The following is a 21,026-nucleotide window of genomic DNA, read 5'->3' on the forward strand; positions in this document are numbered from 1 at the left end:
CTTCCAATTTAACACATCGCCGTTATCGTTACAAAAGCAAGACTTCCCACTTTCATACAATTGAGACAGTACTTCTCTGTTTGCAGTCCAAATATGTAGCTGTGAAATTTCACTTTTACCTACGAATTAAAAAAAAATGAAATTAAGTGCACAAACCATATCATTACAAATATTTAAAGAAAGGATTCAAAAACCTCGCATTTAGTTTTAAACCATACCTTCTACATGAATGATATTCACTCCTTTTAAAAGGACAAAGGTTGACTCCAGCTTTAAACGAAAGAATCCGTCTTGATAAATGTGTACCGAATTTTCAGCGGTTTTGTGAAAAATCAAAGAATGCCATTTATTTTCCAGGTAGATGGTAGAATCATTTGGTAATCTGTAATAAGATAATGTATCATTTCTTGTATTTACTTTTGATGCATTGACTTGCGGTCTACAGCATAGAAAATTATTGTAATAAAGATGTCTTACCCTGACGCAAAGCTCTGACCCACTATCATTTTAAAGTTGATTGACAAGTTTTGACTCTCCAGAGTTAACATTAGACCTTCCTCACCGACAACATTTATCCACATTTTCAGAATAAATTCCCCTACCGTTTCGGAAACAACAAATTCTTTATCTATTTTGCTTGTATTATGCAACAAGACAATGTCGAAATCTGTAAACAGTGAAAAGTGGTATAATTGTACGGAACATTAAATTTAAAAGGTTGTTACAATGTAATAGATGCCATTAAGCATTAGTATTACCTTTACAATTGTTCAAGGTTTTTGAGCCCTCGTGTTGGGTAGTCTGCGAATTTGGACACATTATACATTGATCTTGGCCATACATCTCGCTGTAGGTTCCCACCGTACATAAAGAACAAACTGGAGTGCCGTCTGGAGACCAGCTTCCAGGGTCACATCCTTCTGTTGAATGTTAAATTCATACAGATTGTTCATTTAACACAGTTGTAAATTGAAACAATTTTTATAACTAGAGTGTTTCAAGGAACGCCTCTGTCGGCTGCTTTGTAGGTTCATTAAAGATGTAAATAAATCTAAAAGTGGTCAACTTTTTATTTACTATTAGCATGATAGTTTATGCATTTGCCTGCAAAGAAAAAATGGCATCCATGGATAGTACAAGACTGCGATAGAATCTGATAATCAAAGAAAATATGGTTCCCTAATCCTTAAACGAATAATTGAAAATATTAGAAAGAACTATTAATCATTTTATTAATACGTGTTTCCAACAATCCTCCAAATGAGATTTCAGTCTGTCTTTACAGCAATTGTCAGTCTACATCTATGCATTGTGGATTACCAATCTCAATGTATTTTCATAGTATTTAAATCTATTTAAAGGGGCTTAGACAAGGATTTGAAGTTAATATTCTCTCAAATTTTTGAAACTGCGAATTTCTGGACGCGTTTGATTGGCACATCCTTGCACTTTCACAAAGTAAACTTTATCCTTAATACTTAAGAAAAGTAGAAATTTTGTTGTGTATTAATGAAAAATATTTAAAGTATAATCCAGCAAATTCAGAGTAGACATGTGAGAAAGCAAAGCCAACTCACCAGTACTGTCAGTCCGTGCTCAGTGATGTGCGCAGAGTTTTAAAAATTGAACACACCCCGTGAAACGTAAACATTGACAATGAAAGAGCTCGTGCCCTGTTTACAAAACAGTTTACGTTTCAAGGATGTGTTCAATTCGTTAAACTCTGCACACATCACTGAGCACAGACGGACAATACTGGTGAGTTGGTTTTGCTTTCTTATACATCTACTCTGAATATGCTGGATTATATTTTAAATATTTTTCATTAATAAACCAAAAAATTTCTACTTTTCTTAAGTATTAAAGATAGAGTTTACTTTGTGAAAGTGCAAGGATGTGCCAATCAAACGCGTCCTAAAATTCGTATTTCAATTATTTCTAGATAAATTGTGTTTCATTATATTTCCGTGTGTGAAATGCTATAGCAACATATAAGTCATGATATTATACAGAAAATTTGAGAAAATACTTCAAATTTGTGTCTAAGCCCCTTTAAATCTAAGTTTATGTGGTACATGTAACTGAATATCACCTGACACAGTTTCAAAGTACAGCATTATGAGCTCATAAACATGTATAAATTCTAATTATCAAAATACTGAGCTCATAAACATGTGTAGATTCTAATTATCAAAACACTGCCTCTCAAAATTCAAAAGTCATAAGTTAAATTAAACTGCCCAGGGTATTTCTTGCAAAGTAAGTCAAACGTCAAGGTCAAGTGGATTTTAATGCTGGTATTTTTTATAATGTCTTATGACAAACAGTGCAAATTCTAAATATGCTAAGCAAATCCACAAAAGCCATAGTGCCAAGCAATATATGTGCAAAATATCAAATCCATGCCTCTTTTAAGTTCTCGAGATATGGGGTTTGACAGACGGACAGACAAACAGAAAGACGCCGGGTAAAGTGATCTGCTTTGCAGGCGACACAAAAAATAACTTAAAAATATGGTGATCAAAAGAGAGCCAAAACAAAATAAGAAACAGGGGAAGTCTGAAGATTTTGATAATTTTGATTTACACTATATACATCTATATGAAGGCCAAATCAAAACAAAACTTTAAAACCTAAAACATTAAATTATATTAGTAAATCATGTACCTGTGCATTGATCCAAATTTTGTGCTCCTTTATTTCGCGTTGTTTGAGATTTTGGACATTCTATGCATGAGGTCTGTCCAGTGTTTGGTTGATATTGACCCTTTGGACAGAGGGGACACTTCCTAGTCTCAATGTCATAAAAAGTACCTGGTGCGCATTCAACTATAGAAAAGATGCTTCAATCATTATAAACATTATTAATTCATTGACAAAAGTATTCAATGAAATTGAAAAAAATGGCTGTTAAAGTGTAGTATTTCAATCGTAATCTTATATTTGCCAGAACAATGCACTTTATTTATGCCAGATTTGCATGGTCCAACGTTAACATCCTCTTCTTTTATTCAATTAAGTTGAATAATAAACGCATTACATGTTTGATGTGTTTTCAGTTTAAATGATCTTTTCCTTAAGGAGGCTGGGGGTCAACAAATTTACCACAAATTAACCACCAGATTTAACTTAATTTTTTAGATATGATATCTTAAGCTGTCAACTATCATTTGGCAAAGAAAAATTTCAAAAAGTTTAGTTTTAAAATTTGATCATTTTCTATATCTTCATATTGAGCTCTTCTTCTAAAGGAGATCAATATAGTCTAAAAATGGCCACAACCCCCTAGCCTCTTTAACTGTTTTTGCTTACCACATGAAAGCGTTCTGAAAGACGGAACTGTGTTATTGGAACAAGCCAAAGTAATTTCTTTGGTAGAGAAATCTTCGGGTACCATTACACCTCCATTTTGAAGTGTTAAATTTAAATATCCCTCTCTTTTCATTGACTCTAATTTTTTCATTATGTCTGTCGATGAGCTTTGGCTGAAATTTGTGAATGTCTCTTCAAAGTTCTGGAAATCAAATTCTGCAATAACCTCTAAGTCTATTCCAACATCAGATGACCTTTTTCGTTCTGTTAATCCACATCGAACCTAGTAAAATTCAAGAACAGAAAGGAAAACCTATTAAAATTGTATTTCCATATACTGTATATTTTTTCAATATTTCATATTATCCATAAATAAAATACCTTGACGTTTTGAATAGTGCAGTCTTTTGCATTGATCAAACATGCATCCTGATAGAGAGAATCCTTTAAAGCTTCAATAAACTTCTTTCTAATCTCTGCAATTACGGATTCATTAGTACAATCTCCATTGAAATAAAAATTTGCATGGATTCCAAGACTTCCACCAGTTGGATTATGTGTCTCTGAAATACGTTACGTGGCATTTTACATTAAGTGTATTTAAAAATATTTGAAAAAACAAAAATGGCGGCGTTGTGATACACGAACATTATTTATTATTACTTGCACAGTCTGGTAATGGAAGTGACCCCGAGGGCAGCCATTTCCCTTTTTTCATTTTATCTGAAGACATTCCACAAACCAACATTTCTTCTAGGCGAAAACTTGATTGAACATCAAATCCAGCTTTACAAAACATCCGACAAAACTGTCCACCAAGCCAATTGTCGCATGCAAGAGCACCGTTTTTGGGAATTTTTGTGATTTCTGGGCACGTAATAAGTACTGAAGAAAAAAACCCAATAACATTAGATTTTGCTTTCTTGAATTTATCAACTTCCAGACATTATATGTACCAACTTTGAAAGACAAGTACATGTAAATGTATACCATAGAGAGAAATTAAAACAAATATGTTCATACCATTACAAAATGGCAAATGGCTTGAACCCCACGACCACATGGCAAAGTTACCAGTTGGTGACTTTTCACAACTTACAGCTTTGGTTCCATTAAGAACAGCGCCATAATCACATTCAAATCTGCATATACTCCCATACTTAGTTCCAGATTCACAAATAACTTTTTGGTGTGGTTTTTCGAAAATTTTGGGACATTTTAGAACTGTGAAATAGGCAAGTTATGATATTAAAAAGAATACTAAATATTTGAATAAATCTATTTTCAATATACATAACTTTCTTACAGACAAAAACCTACTTTTCATAATAAGCTTGATTTTACAAGGAACAGCATTATTTCCTTCGGTGTCATTGGCCATATATACCACATGGTAAACGCCTGCTTCAACTATACTTCCGGGAGAGATGGAACTGTTACTATGAATGAACACTTCGTGGGAATTATCAGTAGCTATTGGTTCTCTCCAGAAAATGGTTCCTTTCGTGGAATTTCTATCAGCATATCCTTCTACCATCTTTGAGCAATTTTGGAATTTAGGAGGTTCAATATCTAAATAAATTTAAAAGAAATCATGCTAAATTAAGTTGTATTATATGCATCGAAAAGCTGTAGAGGATAGTTAGTTCATATTTTATAAGCATATTTTATTTTTTAATTATTACGCAGAAAATTTAAAATAGGGAAATCAATGACAAAATTCATTCTTAAAGCATAATTATCCACTGCTTTTACCTTTACATACAGGTTCCTCTCCTCGCCAATACCTGTCTGCCCCACAGACACGAACCCTGTTCATATACAATGGAATATCATAACCTGTTGGACATGTGTAGGTACAAACACTCCCAAACCTGTTACTGTCCGTACAGGTTCTGTGTAACATACCCTCAGTTGGAGGTAAGGCTGGACATGTAATCTCTGAAAAGTACAAATATTTTTTTAATCGAATCTTATTTTCTGCAGCATGCAATGTATTAAAAAGGTGGAAAAATGTGCCTCGCCAATTAAATAATTACTTATTTTAACCTGATATATATATATATATATATATATATATATATATATATATATATATATATATATATATATATATATATATATATGGCCATGAAGAGTCTGATTCGATCTATAGTAATGATTATGATGTATGAAACAGAATATATTCCACTTTTTTGCAAAAAAGCCCTTTGTCATTTTCAGTTTTATCGTTATAAAGCTTCCGAACTGGCTGAAAGGTAACAATATTTATCAGCTTATAACTGAGAGAAAAAAAAATCAATCAATTAATGATTTATAAATGAGAAAATAAACATGTCTTTTTCAAACACATACTTTTACATTCAGGGGACATAGAAGACCAAGCTTCCTCTATTGTGCATTGTAGTTCGTGAATATTTCCCATAAGTTGATAGCCTTTGTAGCATCCATATCGACATGTCGTTCCATAAATCATTTCGTTACTAGGATGACATATGAAATAGCCGTTTTTAACACTCTTGGGCCATGGGCATCGTTTAACTGATATAAAAATAAAAACTGATGAACTTAAGGAAATAATATATTATTAGTATACTTGATCACAATTGTATATTAAAGCATCCATGTTTTCTACTACTATCTGAATAGACCACTTGAGCATTCTCTAATATATATATATATATATATATATATATATATATATATATATATATATATATATATATATATATATATATATATATATATATATATATATATATACCGTAAATCTAATATGTATTTTTATACATCAAGTGTTTAGAAAAAGGGATGTCAATATTTATATACAACTTTTTTTTAGCATAAGTATCTACTTAGTAGTCAAAATTATTTTTTACCGCATAATTTATCTTTAGTTAATACACTTCGTCATATCCTATGGCTTCCCATTTTTTTCCAGACGTTAATACATGTAATGAATCGTTCACTTGAATCCATTTGAGCATTTCTAATTCAATCGAAAGTTTTAACCCATGACTGGTAAACAGTCAAAGTGTACTTATTATCAAGACATATAAAAACAGTTCTGTACAAACAATAGCCGATTATAAAATCAGTTGAAATATATGGCATTAAAAAGAAAAATATATACCAATATACGCACACATCTATCTTTTAAAATTAAATGATACTTAAGTATGTAAAGAAGATGGGCGTGTTTGGCGAATGATCTGCAGGAATAAAGCGTACGAAACATTTATAGTTTAAATGTCTACGATTTGGTCGACTGACCACAGCTGGACATACTCTACAAAGTTACGCACATGGAAAAATGTTTTATTTAGCTTGAAATACTTTGTCAAATTAATATATCAGTCCACTTATCTTAATGATTACTACATGTAAAACTTAGTAACGAATGTAACTACATGTATATAACTAAGTATCAGTAGGTTGGAAGAATTGCTTTCGCTTTCGGTGCAACAGAACCAGAATGTATCTATTTAAAAATAAATCAGTACATAAAATTAAACAAACAAACGAATTGATTGTTTGTACTAAAAAAAAAAATATTAACGCTCCATGCGAGGATCGAACCAAAAATATTTCTTTTTCATTGCACTGGACGGATAACGCATACTACTGAGCTATCACCGCTACACATACTTAATGGTTTTTAAAGCGACAATGAAGCACCGCATTTACACATCAGAATTTTTTTGGAAAAAGTTCATTTTTTATCGTCTCTGGGTCTTCTCTCCATGTTTTACAAATGTTTGTTAGTTTCTTTGCATTAAAATGCATACAAATAACGTTTCAAAATCATGGAGAGATGACCCAGAGGTAGCAAATTTTTAGAAAAACGTGTTTGAAAATGTAACATTTTGTATCAAATGACTCATCTAGCCAATTTTCAAATTCTTTTTTAGCAAATCAAAATAAAATATCGGGAAAATATTACCCTTTCCTATTTCACAGGAGCCCGATACATCAAAAGAATTCTAAAATTTCATGTAACAGGTCAATGAAATTTTCATTTTTCAAGTGCGCCCAGATTCCTGCTGAATGCCAATCAATAGCGCCCTCGTTCTTTTTTGTAAAAAACTACATCTAAATTCACTTAGAGGAGTGTTTAAATTTTGATACCAACAAACCAGTTGAAGAAAAAAAATCATTCATTATATTGACTTGAATTTAGAATTTCATAACTATTAAATAGCTTATTTTGAATGAGTAACTGACTTTAAATATTGAGTCGATAGGCGGTATAAACGAGCAAAAATAGAGTATACTCGAATATTCTATGACATTCGTAGTTTAGAATAGCAGATATTGCTGATTTGATTTTATCCTTTTATTCCACACATTTCGAAATTTCAAGTGCAATTGGAATGATATTTTGTTGTCAGAAGGGAAATGGGCCCATTGCATTTCAATTTGGTTTAACGAGGCCCAATCTAGTTGGAAATAACGAAAACGGACCGACAAATATCTAAAATATTGAATTTTAGATTTAAATTTGTATGAAATTTGTTACCTTGAGTTGATTGTAGTGGAATGGGGCCATTTTCAAAATATGGAAAAGGGTTTTACAGATAATTTTATGCTAAAACACCTCAAAACAATGGAGTTGTCAAATTGAAAAAAAACTAAATTGTGAAATGTTTTGCTTTTCACACATATCTTGTAATATCCATTCCTCATTTAAACAAGAGGCCCAGCTGCTCATCTGAGCACACTGGCTAAGGAGAAGCAGATTGAAAAGTTTTAAGGGGGGGACAAACTTAAATTTACGAGGGGTGATTAATAAGTTCGTGAACTATCTCTATATTTACAAAAGCACAATTCAGATCAGAATGAAATTTGGCACACATATAGTCAAACATATGTTCTATAAATAGCAGATGTTATATAATGTTTTGCTCCGGCACACATGTTCTATAAATAGCAGATGTTATATAATGTTTTGCTCCGTGCTTGTGATGTCACAATGTGAAAATGACGTCAATATATAGGTGACTTATGACAAAAAATGGTTGACTCAGTCTTACTCGAGCAAAGAACGGCTGTATTTCTCGCAAATTCCTTTGCAGAAGAATATGATAATTTCTATAAAGTTCATGAAGACAAAAGAAGCTTTCTTACCATGCAAGTATACAGGTTACTTCTGTATTAATATGACTAACAGTAGCTTAGTTGTTCTAGAGGAGAAGATTTCAAAGATATTTCTTATGTAATGGTAAGATCAGGTTCTTACAAGGGATATATAGGTTTTCCTTTTTCTCTGAATTAATGATTAGAATGATTATTAAGACAGCTCTGTCTGAGTGTATATTACACAGTATTTAAATTTTGTCTTATCTAGTGATGGGGACTGGGTAAGGTACTACTTTCACCGTGTTTCTCCCCTAGGTTCCCATTGATAGATAAGAGCCAGTTGTTTCAATCTTCTTCAGATTTACTACACCCAGAGCTTAACAACAATTCCCCCAGGACACTTGCCACTGGTGTTTATAACTTTTATACTTTTATTTTGCTCTTACCCTTAAGATTTTTCATCCTCTATCCTTAAATGTCTATCACATACATAATACTCTGATATTAATTTAAAGCATTTTGCAGTAGAAAAGGATTTACCAAGAGAAATTATCAAAAATGTAATTAACTAAGCACTAAGTACTCAACAAAGATTGCCCTGAAGTCTATGGAGCATTTTTTTTGAAAATAAAAATTCAAATAATAAGAATATCAATAAATACTGTAGTTGAAAAATTCTCTAAAACACATTAGAAATAGAATGACAATTAAAAACGATTTTACTAGATAAGTTTCTTAATATTGATTTTGTTATTAATTCAAAACAGAGGGAGATAACTCTTACCAAAATTCGTGGTCATAAATTAGGACACATCTCACTCTTACATCCACAAAGTAATAAATGGGAATTATGTCTAAATATACTGAGTATATAACATCTACCATCTGTTATGTATTCAATTTCATTGACTCTTTTGTTAGGATGGAATACCTTAACTTCTTTATTGCTGATTCATCATCCAACTTCTACAGCTACCTTCTGAATACCTGAGTTTCCCAAAGCTTTGCCTTATATACCCTTAGACAAGTCTATTCCAAGGGTTGCCAGGTACTCCCACTATTTGAAGTTTCAATACGTTTTACTCAAATGCCCCTTAACCATCACACCTATGTAAACCTTGACCCGCTTTTGTGACTCGGCACTACCCCCAGGGGTCATGATTTGAACAAACTTGAATCTACAATATCTGAGGATATACTTCTGTAATAATATAACTAATCATGGCTTTGCTATTCTCGAGAACAAAAATTTAAAGACATTTCTTATATTATTTCTGTGTAAGACGTTGGACACCTCTTGTGGCACCTACCTACATACCCCCGGGGTTATGATATGACAAATTGGAATCTGAAATATATAATAAAGCTTTCACATAAGTTTTATATTTTCTAACCCAGTTGTTCTTGAAAAGAAGATTTTTAAAAGATGCCACCAAATTTTCACTAATTCTTAATTATTTCCCCTTGAAAGAGTGCACGGCACTTCCTGTGAACAAACTTGAATCCCATTCATCCAAGGATGTTTTGTGGCAAGTTTGGTTGAAATTGGCCCAGTGATTCTTGATCTGAGGAGAAGTCAAAAAGTGAAAAGTTTACAGACGCAGACGATGGACGGCAGACGGACGCCGGACACTCTTTGATCAGAAAAGCCCACTTGAGCTAAAATTAAAAATTTGGGGTAGCCTTTATTATAGTGAAAAGAGGCATATAAAAACACAAAAATAAAACTTGAAATTTTATCTAAGGTACTTTATAAGTCCAATTTAATTTCATTTAATATCAACAAATGATTGTTGTATTGTATATTAATAATAAAAAAATAATAATAATTGCAAATTAATTAAAACGTGTATTTATGGAAACATAAGAATTGATAGAAATGCCAGAATTAGTGAGCTTTCTACATGCACCAGGTATACAAGAATAGCGAATTATTTTAGCGCAATTTGACTTAATTTTTACTGTAACGTTATTTTATGCAATTGTTACGGCGATCAAGGGTACCGTGACGCGTCTGAAACAACGCTGGGTGAAACCTACACTGTATGCGCAGACCAAGTAGGCTGGACCTCGTTAATGAGGTATTATTTACTTTTCACTTTTTTCTTGGGCATTTCACTCAATAAAAAGTTGCATTCTCATAGAATTTCTTATGAAAATAGAGAAAGAGATATATTTCTACCGTTACGTACTGCTGTGTTAATACTCTAATCTAGTACTCTAGGTTGGTAGTCATGTTTAGCACAACTCATTAAATTAATTCTGCAAATATCCTAGTTTATTACATTTTCAACAGTGAAATACTGTGATTTATTTATTGAATAAAAGTGATATTCTCTCACAGTGTGAAAGGATACCAAAATGATATTCTCTCACAGTGTGAAAGGATATCAAAGTAAGTAAAAAATAATTTCTGGCCTGTCATAAAATAGAGATAGTAACAATACATCTTGATAGAGCTAAAACTGCAAATTTCTTCCCAAATAAGTTGCTAAAATCCGTGCTATGTAATGTTTTCAATCTCACAACTGCTATGCTATGACGTTTCAACCGCTCAACTATGACGTCAAGCCTATGACACTGTGTTAAGAAAAGACAGAGGCAAAGGAAAAATCAAAGAAAATGTAATAAACAGAAAATTCAATGTTTTGTAGATGAATATGGAATTTATTTCACTCATGAGACAGGATTTTTTGATATTTTCACTCGTGCTTCGCACTCGTGAAAATATAAAAAAATCCTGTCCCACTCGTGAAATAAATTCCATATTCATCTACAAAACATTTAATATCCTCTATTTAACTCAACCTTGCAAGAGATTAAACAAACGGAGACAAATAGAGAGTAGAATCCGTTATTGTATATGCCTCTTATTACATTTTCAACAGTGAAATACTTTGATTTATTTATTGAATAAAAGCGATATTCTCTCACAGTATGAAAGGATACCAACTGCCAATTTTTTCCAAAATATGTCGGTAAAATCCATGTTACAATGTTTTCAATCTAACAATTGCTAATCTAAGACGTCTCAACTATGACGTCACGGCCTATGACATTGTGTTAATTAAAGACAGAGGCAAAGGGAAAATCAAAGAGAATGTATTAAACAGAAAATTCAATGTTTTGTAGACGTATATGGAATTTATTTCACTTGTAAAACAGGATTTTTTTTGAATATTTTCACTCGTGATTCGCAGCCGTGAAAATATCAAAAATTCCTGTTCCACTTGTGAAATAAATTCCATATCCAAGTACAAAACATTGAATATCCTCTATGTATACAGTAAGATTAAATAAATGTTATGAAGGGGGAGGGATGCATGCAGCATGAACATGTACAGAACAGATGTCCAATTTTTTCGTGCAAAGAAAATATTTATTGGTTTATTATTATTATTTATATATTTATTTAATTTATTTTTTTATTTATTTACTTACATTTGGGAGAGGAGGTTAACATAACCTTCTTTTGACAAAAAGGAGAAAAAATCAAAATAACAAAAAGAAACCAATAAATAAACGTTTTCAAAACTTCTTTCACATTGTACTTGAAAGTCACTATGCAAAGAATGAATTACCCTGCACATGAATTGATATTTGACAAAAGCCATGATGTCCGTATGAATCTGTTGCAGAATACTTAACAATTGATGTTCCAGAAAGATACGATCCTGACCTGGGTCCTGATATTCGAAGAACACTAAAAAAATCAATTTGATTATCATGAAATTGTGAGCTCAAAGCTGAAATTTATAAAGGTAAATTTCTAAAAATAACAGTTTTACAACAGGAGACATGTCCCATAAAACATCTCCAACAAATATTTCGAAAAAGAGGCTTAATTGGCAAACAAGTGATTTTGTGTACAGATATCCTTACTTATTACAAAATCAATATTATAAACATGTACCTACAAAGTAATGAAAAATTCAGAAGTTTGGAACCTTGTACATAAATAGTTACTATTAACTTTTTTGCAAAACATCTGGGGTTTTTTCCAATAAAAAGTGGGAATAATATACGAATTAAATCATTAAAACATGAATGTAGACACTAGTAAGTAAATTAAATGAATTGAATTCTTTAACATGATACGATCCTTTTTGATGAAATTTAAGAGGATGACAACATGATTATTCATCTTTGTGGTGACTTATAATAAGATAACCTGATCCTGTTTCCACGATTGTCTTTAGCTGTCGGTTCTGTCCATGTTGCCTTCGTGTAAGTTTGTCCTTTATCTGCCGTCAATGGTGGTGGTGATTGACAATAAAGTTTTGGTGGTGAATTATCTGAAAGTTTTATTTTGATTTATCTTCAAGGACTTAGAAATTATTTTTAACATATTAACTGATCCAAGAACCCTATTTCAAATCGAGCGATTAGAAATTCACCTCGAGGGCATCCTCCAAATAAACAGACGAAGAATCGAACTATATTAAGAAATATGTTTCGCCGTTTCCTATCTAAATTTGTAGTAATCCGTTTCTTGCATTCTGTTAAAATTTAAAACAGATTTTAAAAAAACTTAAATACAGTCCTTCAATAATCTAAATTTTATAAATTTATGGACAAAAGAGATAATTCCTTCAAATTCTTTGTTCATGTTTTAATTTAAATTATATTACAAAAATTGAAATTAAAAACAGATTTCAAAAGGATAGCTTCAATCAAATTGGAAGAAAAATAATGCATGTACCTAAATTCAATGAATGGGTAAATTCAAATAGCAGTACCTCTCTCATTATACTGTGGCACCCAACTACCATTTAAGCAAAGAACTGGATTCGACTTCAGCTGTGCATTGATACATTCTATCATACAAACTGTGCCATTTTGCAGTACATCGTGGGGTTTTGGAATATCGCTGTGCACAAAGAAGTCGTTGCAATATAGGATATTTTCAAACTGCAACTCTAATAGGTAACATGCCATTGCTTTGGTCTGAAATATTGGATTTTTTTTTTTCGATATTATTTTCCTATTCCACCCTTCTTGTAATATTATGAATAAATTTATTGAATATATTTACTTTTTCTGATTTAAAGAATTGAGGAACTAAACAAGAAATAACAAAACATATATGAATGTGTTTGGTAATTATTGATACAATAAACATTTAAGAATTTATTTTTAAAGATTCGTGAGGACAAGAACTATGACGCTTCATGCCGGCATATTTCATGAAGCGCGTAAGCGCTTCATGATAAATATGCCGGCGTGTAGCGTCGTAGTTCATGTATCTCATGAATTTTCAAAAAAAAATCATTTCTTTTAGTTACATTATTTTTTTATGAGTTTTCACAAGATACGCCATTCATTCAACTGTCATTTTTGAAGCAAAACAGTTTGCACTATAGTTTTGACTCAAGTGCGATATTATGGCGTAACAATAGAGATATTCATGCTCATCTCATGGTAATTCATGAGAATATGAACAATATTTTAATTTGCAAAGAATCTTAAGGAAAAATACTTGGAAATGTAAATATACCAAAATGTTTTCAAAATATTTATGAGTAAAGAATCGAACATGAAACTTACCTTTCTTGAAGCTGTAGTAAAAAATATCAGAAATTATCATACTACTTCAAATGAAGACAAATAAATCTGCAATATTTTGTTCAGCAAACAATATTGAGGTGTTTATCGTGATTTATCTTTTAAATTATAAATTTGCTCTTAAGCCTGTCTATGTAAGAGTTCTTAAACCAGGAAGACTTGTCCTGCTTTTGTGATAGTGGAACGTCGATGCAAGGGTATCTAGGATAAGCCTGCGTCCTAATTTATCTATGCCATTGACAGATAACTTCTATTTTGATATTCTGAGGAAACATGTGCAGCTTTATGAAATGTTAATATCAAATATTAAGAAATACTCTAAGCTCGGTCTTTAAAAAAGTCACTTTAAATTGATTTTCTTTATTGCTTGTGAATCTAACAGGTAGTAAGAATTTTATTTAATCTAACTATTGATGAAAAATTACAATATCACGTAATCATATAATAAGGATTTAAGTAGGTAAGCATCTCCTGGTGGTGATATAACTATGTTTATAAAACCCCCTGGAGCAATTTTATCATTATTAAATTTTATTAGGAAAGCTCTATTTTGAAATATTAAACTTAAAAATACTCAGTGACTTACGTATTAAGAGACAAAGATAATTTGCTATTATTTCTTTATTCATCCGATAGACTCTTGATGTTTTACGTTCCTTTTAAGGTTATTTCACTTATGAGACGTCACCGTATGATGGTGAAGCGATCCAAATTTAGACTTTTATTTGGCACTATGGACCATGTTAGCAGTGAGAGATCTTTAGCTTGGCTACGCCTGACATATCGGGCTTTAAAACCCCTGTAAGGTTTCATCAGAAAAACCAACAATTTCACTTCATAGTGCTGAGCGTTTGGCGAAGGAAAAGTTGCTGCGTATTTTTTCGAGGTGTGTCGCGGTCGAGGCTTGAACCCACGACCTTTGACCCACGAACCCACATTTAAATCCAAACTTTCTCCTTTTCCTTTTTTTGTCATATTTCCTTTGGTACGAAAAAAGTAAACAAAAAATTAAGATTTAATTTATAATATTACATGTACTTATTGTCGTATATTTTCGTACATCTTTTACAGTCTATTATTGTCTAACCCTAACATGATGATCACAATATGAATAAAACCTCAGTCTGCTTCATGAAGATGCTCATATATCCGGATGACTTGTTGAGGTTTTGATTTTCTTTAGGTGAGGTCTTAAAAACATGTTTTACTATACATATGTTTTCTCATGTCAAAAGTACACCCCTATTGAAGCCTCACCCTAACCCCCAGGGTTCATGTATTGAAAAAATCTTGAATTCACAATAAATGATGCTTGTTCATTAAAGATTTAATGTAATGAGTTATAGTAAAATTCTGTTTTGATATTTTTAATCACTATTTCCTATAGATTCATGCAAAAAATTGACCCATTATGCGGAAAAAAATTTTCTACGCTGGATGATTTGCCTAGAATATTGATATGAATTAATATGACTAACCAAGTTCCTGTTGTTCTTTATAAGATGTTTGAAGATTTTTCATCAACATATTGCTATATAAGAGAAAAAAGCCCAGCTTAGATCTTGGGGTCATGATTTGATCAAACATGGATATTTACATGAATAATTTTCCCTTAAGATTCTTAACAAATAGGAACGCAAATCAATTCCTCGTGAACTTGCATGGATAAAAATAAGGATATTTCCATAATGTCAAAAATAAAGTACACTCATATTTTTATTCAAAAATAAAAGTTCAATGAAATAATTTATGACTAGTCATGAGATAAATAATGTATTCTAGATATAAAATATGCATCTATTTTTTTTTAATTCTTAAGGTACATAAAGTACAAGGCTTCACGCTATGGTATCTATACAATGACCTTCTTTAAAAATACAACCTGTCGTTAGATCTTTCATAAATTTTTTTATGTCATTGCTTTCATACTGAATTGACTACGGATTTCTCCGTCTCATGATACAGGACATTAGGCGAGTGTGACAGAGATACATGGAGATGCTTACTCATCCACGGAATCTGACCCCACCTCCAATGTTTACAAAAGTCCGAGTTTGCTCTGTTTACAATTGTATTGTTTTATAGGACTTTTTGGCATGATTTTTTTTCTTTATCTTAACATTACGTGTAAAAGTACTAGTTGAAATTTCTTTTGTTTAGTTGTTAGCTAGTTGACCATTATCTTCTATAGTCAGTAAAACATCCAAATATGAAACAGATATGGGACACTCTCTGGGTCTATTATTTCGAGTTCACTGCGATATATCGAGTAGACATATGAATGAAAGTAACTTTTGTTAACTGATCAAACTTCACCGATATATTTAAATGACTAAATGTGGAATTGAAGCCATAGATATCTTTTTTTTTCATGAAGAAGTTTATCAAAATAAATTCTACTTCATGGGAATAAAAACAGGTTTGCTAAGAAAGAAAAGTTCGTTGAATTTTTGAAAATCCAAATTAAATTGATTTACTACCACCTCTTGAACATGTAGCATAATACGGCTGAAGTGCCTCCTTCAAAGCAGTTAGTATTTTTGTAAGGTGTGAAAATAGGGGCTTGGTCGATCATCTGCTGGAAACTGCATAAATCTTTGTTTGTTAGGACTTACATGAAGAGAATAGATAGGGTAAATTGTGACTGGTATGTTAAGAGTATTAGGAACTAAAACGTGATTTTGAAGAATTTCATCCTTAGAAGGTAAACTGGGAGTCTAAATTGGATTTCAAGAAGAACAATTAAGACCAATTTCTTCGAGCAGATCGGTTACTAGATGTGAAATGTGAAGGAATATCAAAGATATGCAGAAAATATTAATATGACTTCTGGTGCTCTATAGATGAAATATGAAAATAACGAATAGTAATCAACCTCAAAAGTCCACTGGAACAATCTAAATTGGGAGCAGAGCCAACACAGACCTTTAAACACATCAGAGGTAGGATGACATGGGGGAGTAAGCATCCCTTGTCAACCGGTCAATACACCATGTGCTCTTTGTCATAATCGTGAACGAAAAAAAAAATCTTATACATTTCAGTGTGAAAATAATGCCCTAAAACGTGTATGGAAAACTTGAGTCAACACTTTCAACTTAACGATAGGATATATTTGCTAACAAGGTCATTGTATCAACTATAGAATTTGCGAATCAACTTATTTGTCAATAGTTTTATTTTACAATAAATTGATCAGAATATAGGTAATAAAACATGGTAAATACTGTAAATCTGATTATTTTTTATTGTACAGTTTTGCTGTTCCATTATCGTCTGTATATACAGCTGTATAATCGATGCAGAAAAAAATGTCTACCACATTGTCCCAATTTTGGAGAGAAAAAAAAAAACCAAACCAATGCGAAACTTTCCTAGACACCGGTATAGAGTAAGCTATATCTCATTATAAATATCTAAATGGGGGAATTTTCATGTCCTCACGAGTTTTCAAAAATTAAACTCCATTACTTAAAAATCAGTATGAATAATCGTAACCCTGCTATTCTGGTGAAGATTCATTAAAAATATTTACTTTGTATTATCCAATATTAAACCTTTACCCCTTATTGTAACAAAGTCTTATTCTGATCGGTAACGGACTTAACAAGCTTAAATTTATAGTAAAATCCGGGTACATCGAATATAATTTTTATAAAGGAATTCGAAGTATTAGCAAAGTGGTTTTTATTCTATGTAGTTTCAAAACATTCAATCAATGTATCGAATATTACAAATCAGGGTTCTCTATCATTTCAGATTTAACTGTGGCGCAAGACTTACGCGATGCGCCAATATTTGCGGTCATTTTGCGACCGAATTTACGAAGGAACCACGAAACAAATTGCAAACACAGTGCCTCTATGAATCAGTAGTTTAATACACAAATTAATTAATGGTATTAACTAATTGGAGATATGATTGATAAATTCAATAATAAAAACAATTGATAAATAAAACATGGTCTAAAACAAAAATTAGGATGTTTCCGAAATATATGTTTACTGTGGCAAAATACCCACCCACTTTCCATACGCATAGGTATTTATAAATAAACAATTATCAGCTTACAGAATCTGAAAATACATGTAATAGTACCAGTAATTAAAACTTTCTAGCCTTTAACCCTAATTTAAAAAATAATATTGTTTACCAGCCGAGTTTATTAAAGGACAGACGAAATTCTGGTAGGTCAACAGTCATATATATATATACATCAAGTATATATATTTGCAATTATTAGTCTGAAGTATCTTAAACTTGTATATTTTGGTGGATGTATTCTTTGTTAAGAACAAGGTACAGTTTATTTGTTAAGAACAAGGTACAGTTTCAATACATATCTTGCACTGTGTTTTTCTTTAAAACGAAAGTGATGTAAAAAATTAAAACTCATGCTTTCTAAATCATTGAAATTCCATGCAGAAAGATCATACAAATCATTTTTCTCACATGACCTTCTAAATACTAATTGTGACGTCATAAACTTGTACATTTTCCCGTATTTTCTTAAAAAGTTGCAGAAGACACAAATTTTCAATGAACTTTTCTTTCAGATAATATTGTCCACAGGCATCGCCCACAAAGATTTTGAGATGTGTGATTTTTCAAAGAATTTTACACAACATATCCGAAAATTAAAGTGGGCGACGGCTGTGGACACTATTTTTTTTAAAAGGAAAATAACCCTTGAAATGGGTCATTTGAGGATTTTTTCTCTTGAATATAGAGAAGTGCATCAAGTTAATGACTCCATATTCCAAGGATGGTACTCCTTCATGCCATATTCTTTCCTGATTTATCTCAGTCATATATTCAACTAAAATTTAAGCCAGTTTCAAAACCGTTTGAAAACAACAAATTTTTAGGGCACAATAAAGCTATAACCGTACCTTCTTCTTTTTTAACATTACAAAAATTCATGAATATTTACGATCGATACACGTACGATGTTTTGACTCGTCGTGCCAATGCAATTTTAGAAACTTACATGTGGTTATCTGTAAAACTATGAAAGCAATGGATTAATTGGTATTCTAAAATTCAGTTGGAATCATCTTCATTAGAAACTGAAACATGCCTTTACGGTACATAATTAAGAGTTTTAATTAAGTTTATTTAATTAATAAATTTATATATATCTATGAATTTATCTTACTGACGACGAAGATCATACTTTGGCGCTAATATTTTAACTGTGGCGGAACTGTGGCGCTAGTGAATTTAACTGTGGCGGGGCCACGTGAAACGGCCCATGGAGAACCCTGCAAATGACGTTTCTAACGAATGAAAATTGTTCAACGCTGGCACCTCACTATAGGAGTGTTTTAATGTAGATTCTTTTTAAGAAGCGTTTGCATCATAATAATCTGATTAATAAGCAATATATGCGAAATCTTGATTTATATTCCAAGATCACGGTAGGCGTTGGTGCGATAAAGAACCCTCACTGCACAATGGCACTGAATACAGAGAAAAGGTCTAAATTTGAAGCTGTTCACCTGTATTTGGTGATGTCTCATTTGATTGAAAAATTCTTGAAATGGAAACAAATGTAAAACAACAATCAATCAATCAAATATTTGAAAACTGTATGTCATCAGTGGTATTTATGTCACATTGACACAGCAAATAATTCATACGTTCACTAGGGGATGTTTACATGGTTGATCTTTATTAAAAATACATAATGTGATTTTTCATTATAAATGACTTGAAATGAAGTGGTTTCCTGGTTTCTGAGGTTTGTCCCTGTAACATTAAAGAATATCAGTTTAAGTTGACTTTTTTAAGACTGATCCTAAAATATTTTTTGACATTCATCAAGATGCACATGTTTCCTAGGTACCTTCTGTCGATAGCGTACTAGATAAATTAAATTTGGTGGACTTATCTTAGATATCCTTCTTCTGAAGTTCTATTGTCATAAAAGCAGGTCAAGCCTTTATGGTTTAAGAGCTCTTGCGTTTAAAAACTTCGGGGCAATGTCATTAAAAAGGTTTTATTTAGAATAGATAAAATAGTTTGAACATTATATATGATTTTTTATGTAGGAAAATCGGGCCATACGTTTAAAAATAAAAAAAAAAGTTATGTGAAACATTCAACATGAAGTACTGACTAGGAAACTGTTAGGACTTGAAAAAGCTTTCTCGTCTGATGTAGATTTCACTTTTGTTCAGATATTTCTGGGATCTGGATATTTCTACAACAGATTTCCTAAGTCATTTAAACATACGATTGTGTCAGGAAAAAAAAATCAGAAAGCAATTTAAAGTCAGCCTCATTCATTTTATGGGAATTATTTTAGTGCCACTGTGGGGTGATGAATAATACCATAAATATTTTAGTAAGCTTCTACTTTAATTAAATATATGTGACAAAGAATTACAAGTCTGTTACAAATAAATTATTATTCATTTACTCTACGGATAATTAAACATTTTTCCAATTGACACTGTTTCAGCACAGTGAATTTTGTTTTCACATTGGAGAACCCTTAGCGAGCATTTGATTGATTTCCATGATCTGCGAAGTATTCGATTGGTTGCCGTGATCTACGAAGTAATAATGCACATAATTTTCGAGGAAGTTTACTTTTTGCAAAGAGATAATAGTGCCATAATACGTGCTCTTACTTACCAGTTTTTCTCTAGTTATCGTTCATTATTTTTTTAAATTAAAGTCAAAAGATGTGACACGCCTCATGTCTTTTGACGGTTATAACGATGTAAGGAACTCTAGCTGGAGAAACTTTATAAACTTTTATTTTAGTTTGAAGAATAAGAGTACATTATAAATAAATTTTTGAACAGGAATATAAGCATAAACATATGTACAAGAGTTTACAGGTGTTGGAAGATAAAAGGTGTATTATATTGTTTAAAAATTGACATAACAATTTTGCAGCATTTAATCCAATTAGCCTAATTATGTCTATCCTGACTATTCATGACATCTGAAAACTAATAATATCTCTATTTTTGCGTGTATCATGGGGTAAAATTTTGAGTAATCACAACTGAATGAAACTCGTAGCTTAGTTCTTCTAAGTTGTAGAGATTAAAAAT

The 21,026-nt window shown here is 31.6% G+C and overlaps 1 protein-coding gene and 1 long non-coding RNA gene across 2 annotated transcripts; both read right to left on the minus strand.

The window, feature by feature from the left end:
- Window positions 1-71: 71 nt before the first annotated feature.
- Window positions 72-20,422, minus strand: LOC133175363 (uncharacterized). Its single transcript, XR_009719271.1, has 3 exons — window positions 20,413-20,422; window positions 219-382; window positions 72-119 (listed from the first exon to the last, which is right to left on the minus strand). It is a non-coding gene; the product is annotated as an uncharacterized LOC133175363 (long non-coding RNA).
- On the minus strand, window positions 474-5,788 carry LOC133175245 (sushi, von Willebrand factor type A, EGF and pentraxin domain-containing protein 1-like). Its single transcript, XM_061310347.1, has 9 exons — window positions 5,668-5,788; window positions 5,068-5,253; window positions 4,633-4,884; window positions 4,336-4,536; window positions 3,976-4,197; window positions 3,694-3,875; window positions 3,313-3,595; window positions 825-920; window positions 474-667 (listed from the first exon to the last, which is right to left on the minus strand). The coding sequence occupies exons 1-9, from the start codon at window positions 5,786-5,788 to the stop codon at window positions 474-476; spliced, it is 1,737 nt and encodes a 578-aa protein (XP_061166331.1).
- Window positions 20,423-21,026: the final 604 nt, after the last annotated feature.

This window comes from Saccostrea echinata, unplaced genomic scaffold, assembly GCF_033153115.1.
Source record: "Saccostrea echinata isolate AGI-Se365-2 ecotype Australia unplaced genomic scaffold, CSIRO_AGI_Sech_v1 ptg000062l, whole genome shotgun sequence".
Lineage (NCBI taxonomy): Eukaryota > Metazoa > Mollusca > Bivalvia > Ostreida > Ostreidae > Saccostrea > Saccostrea echinata.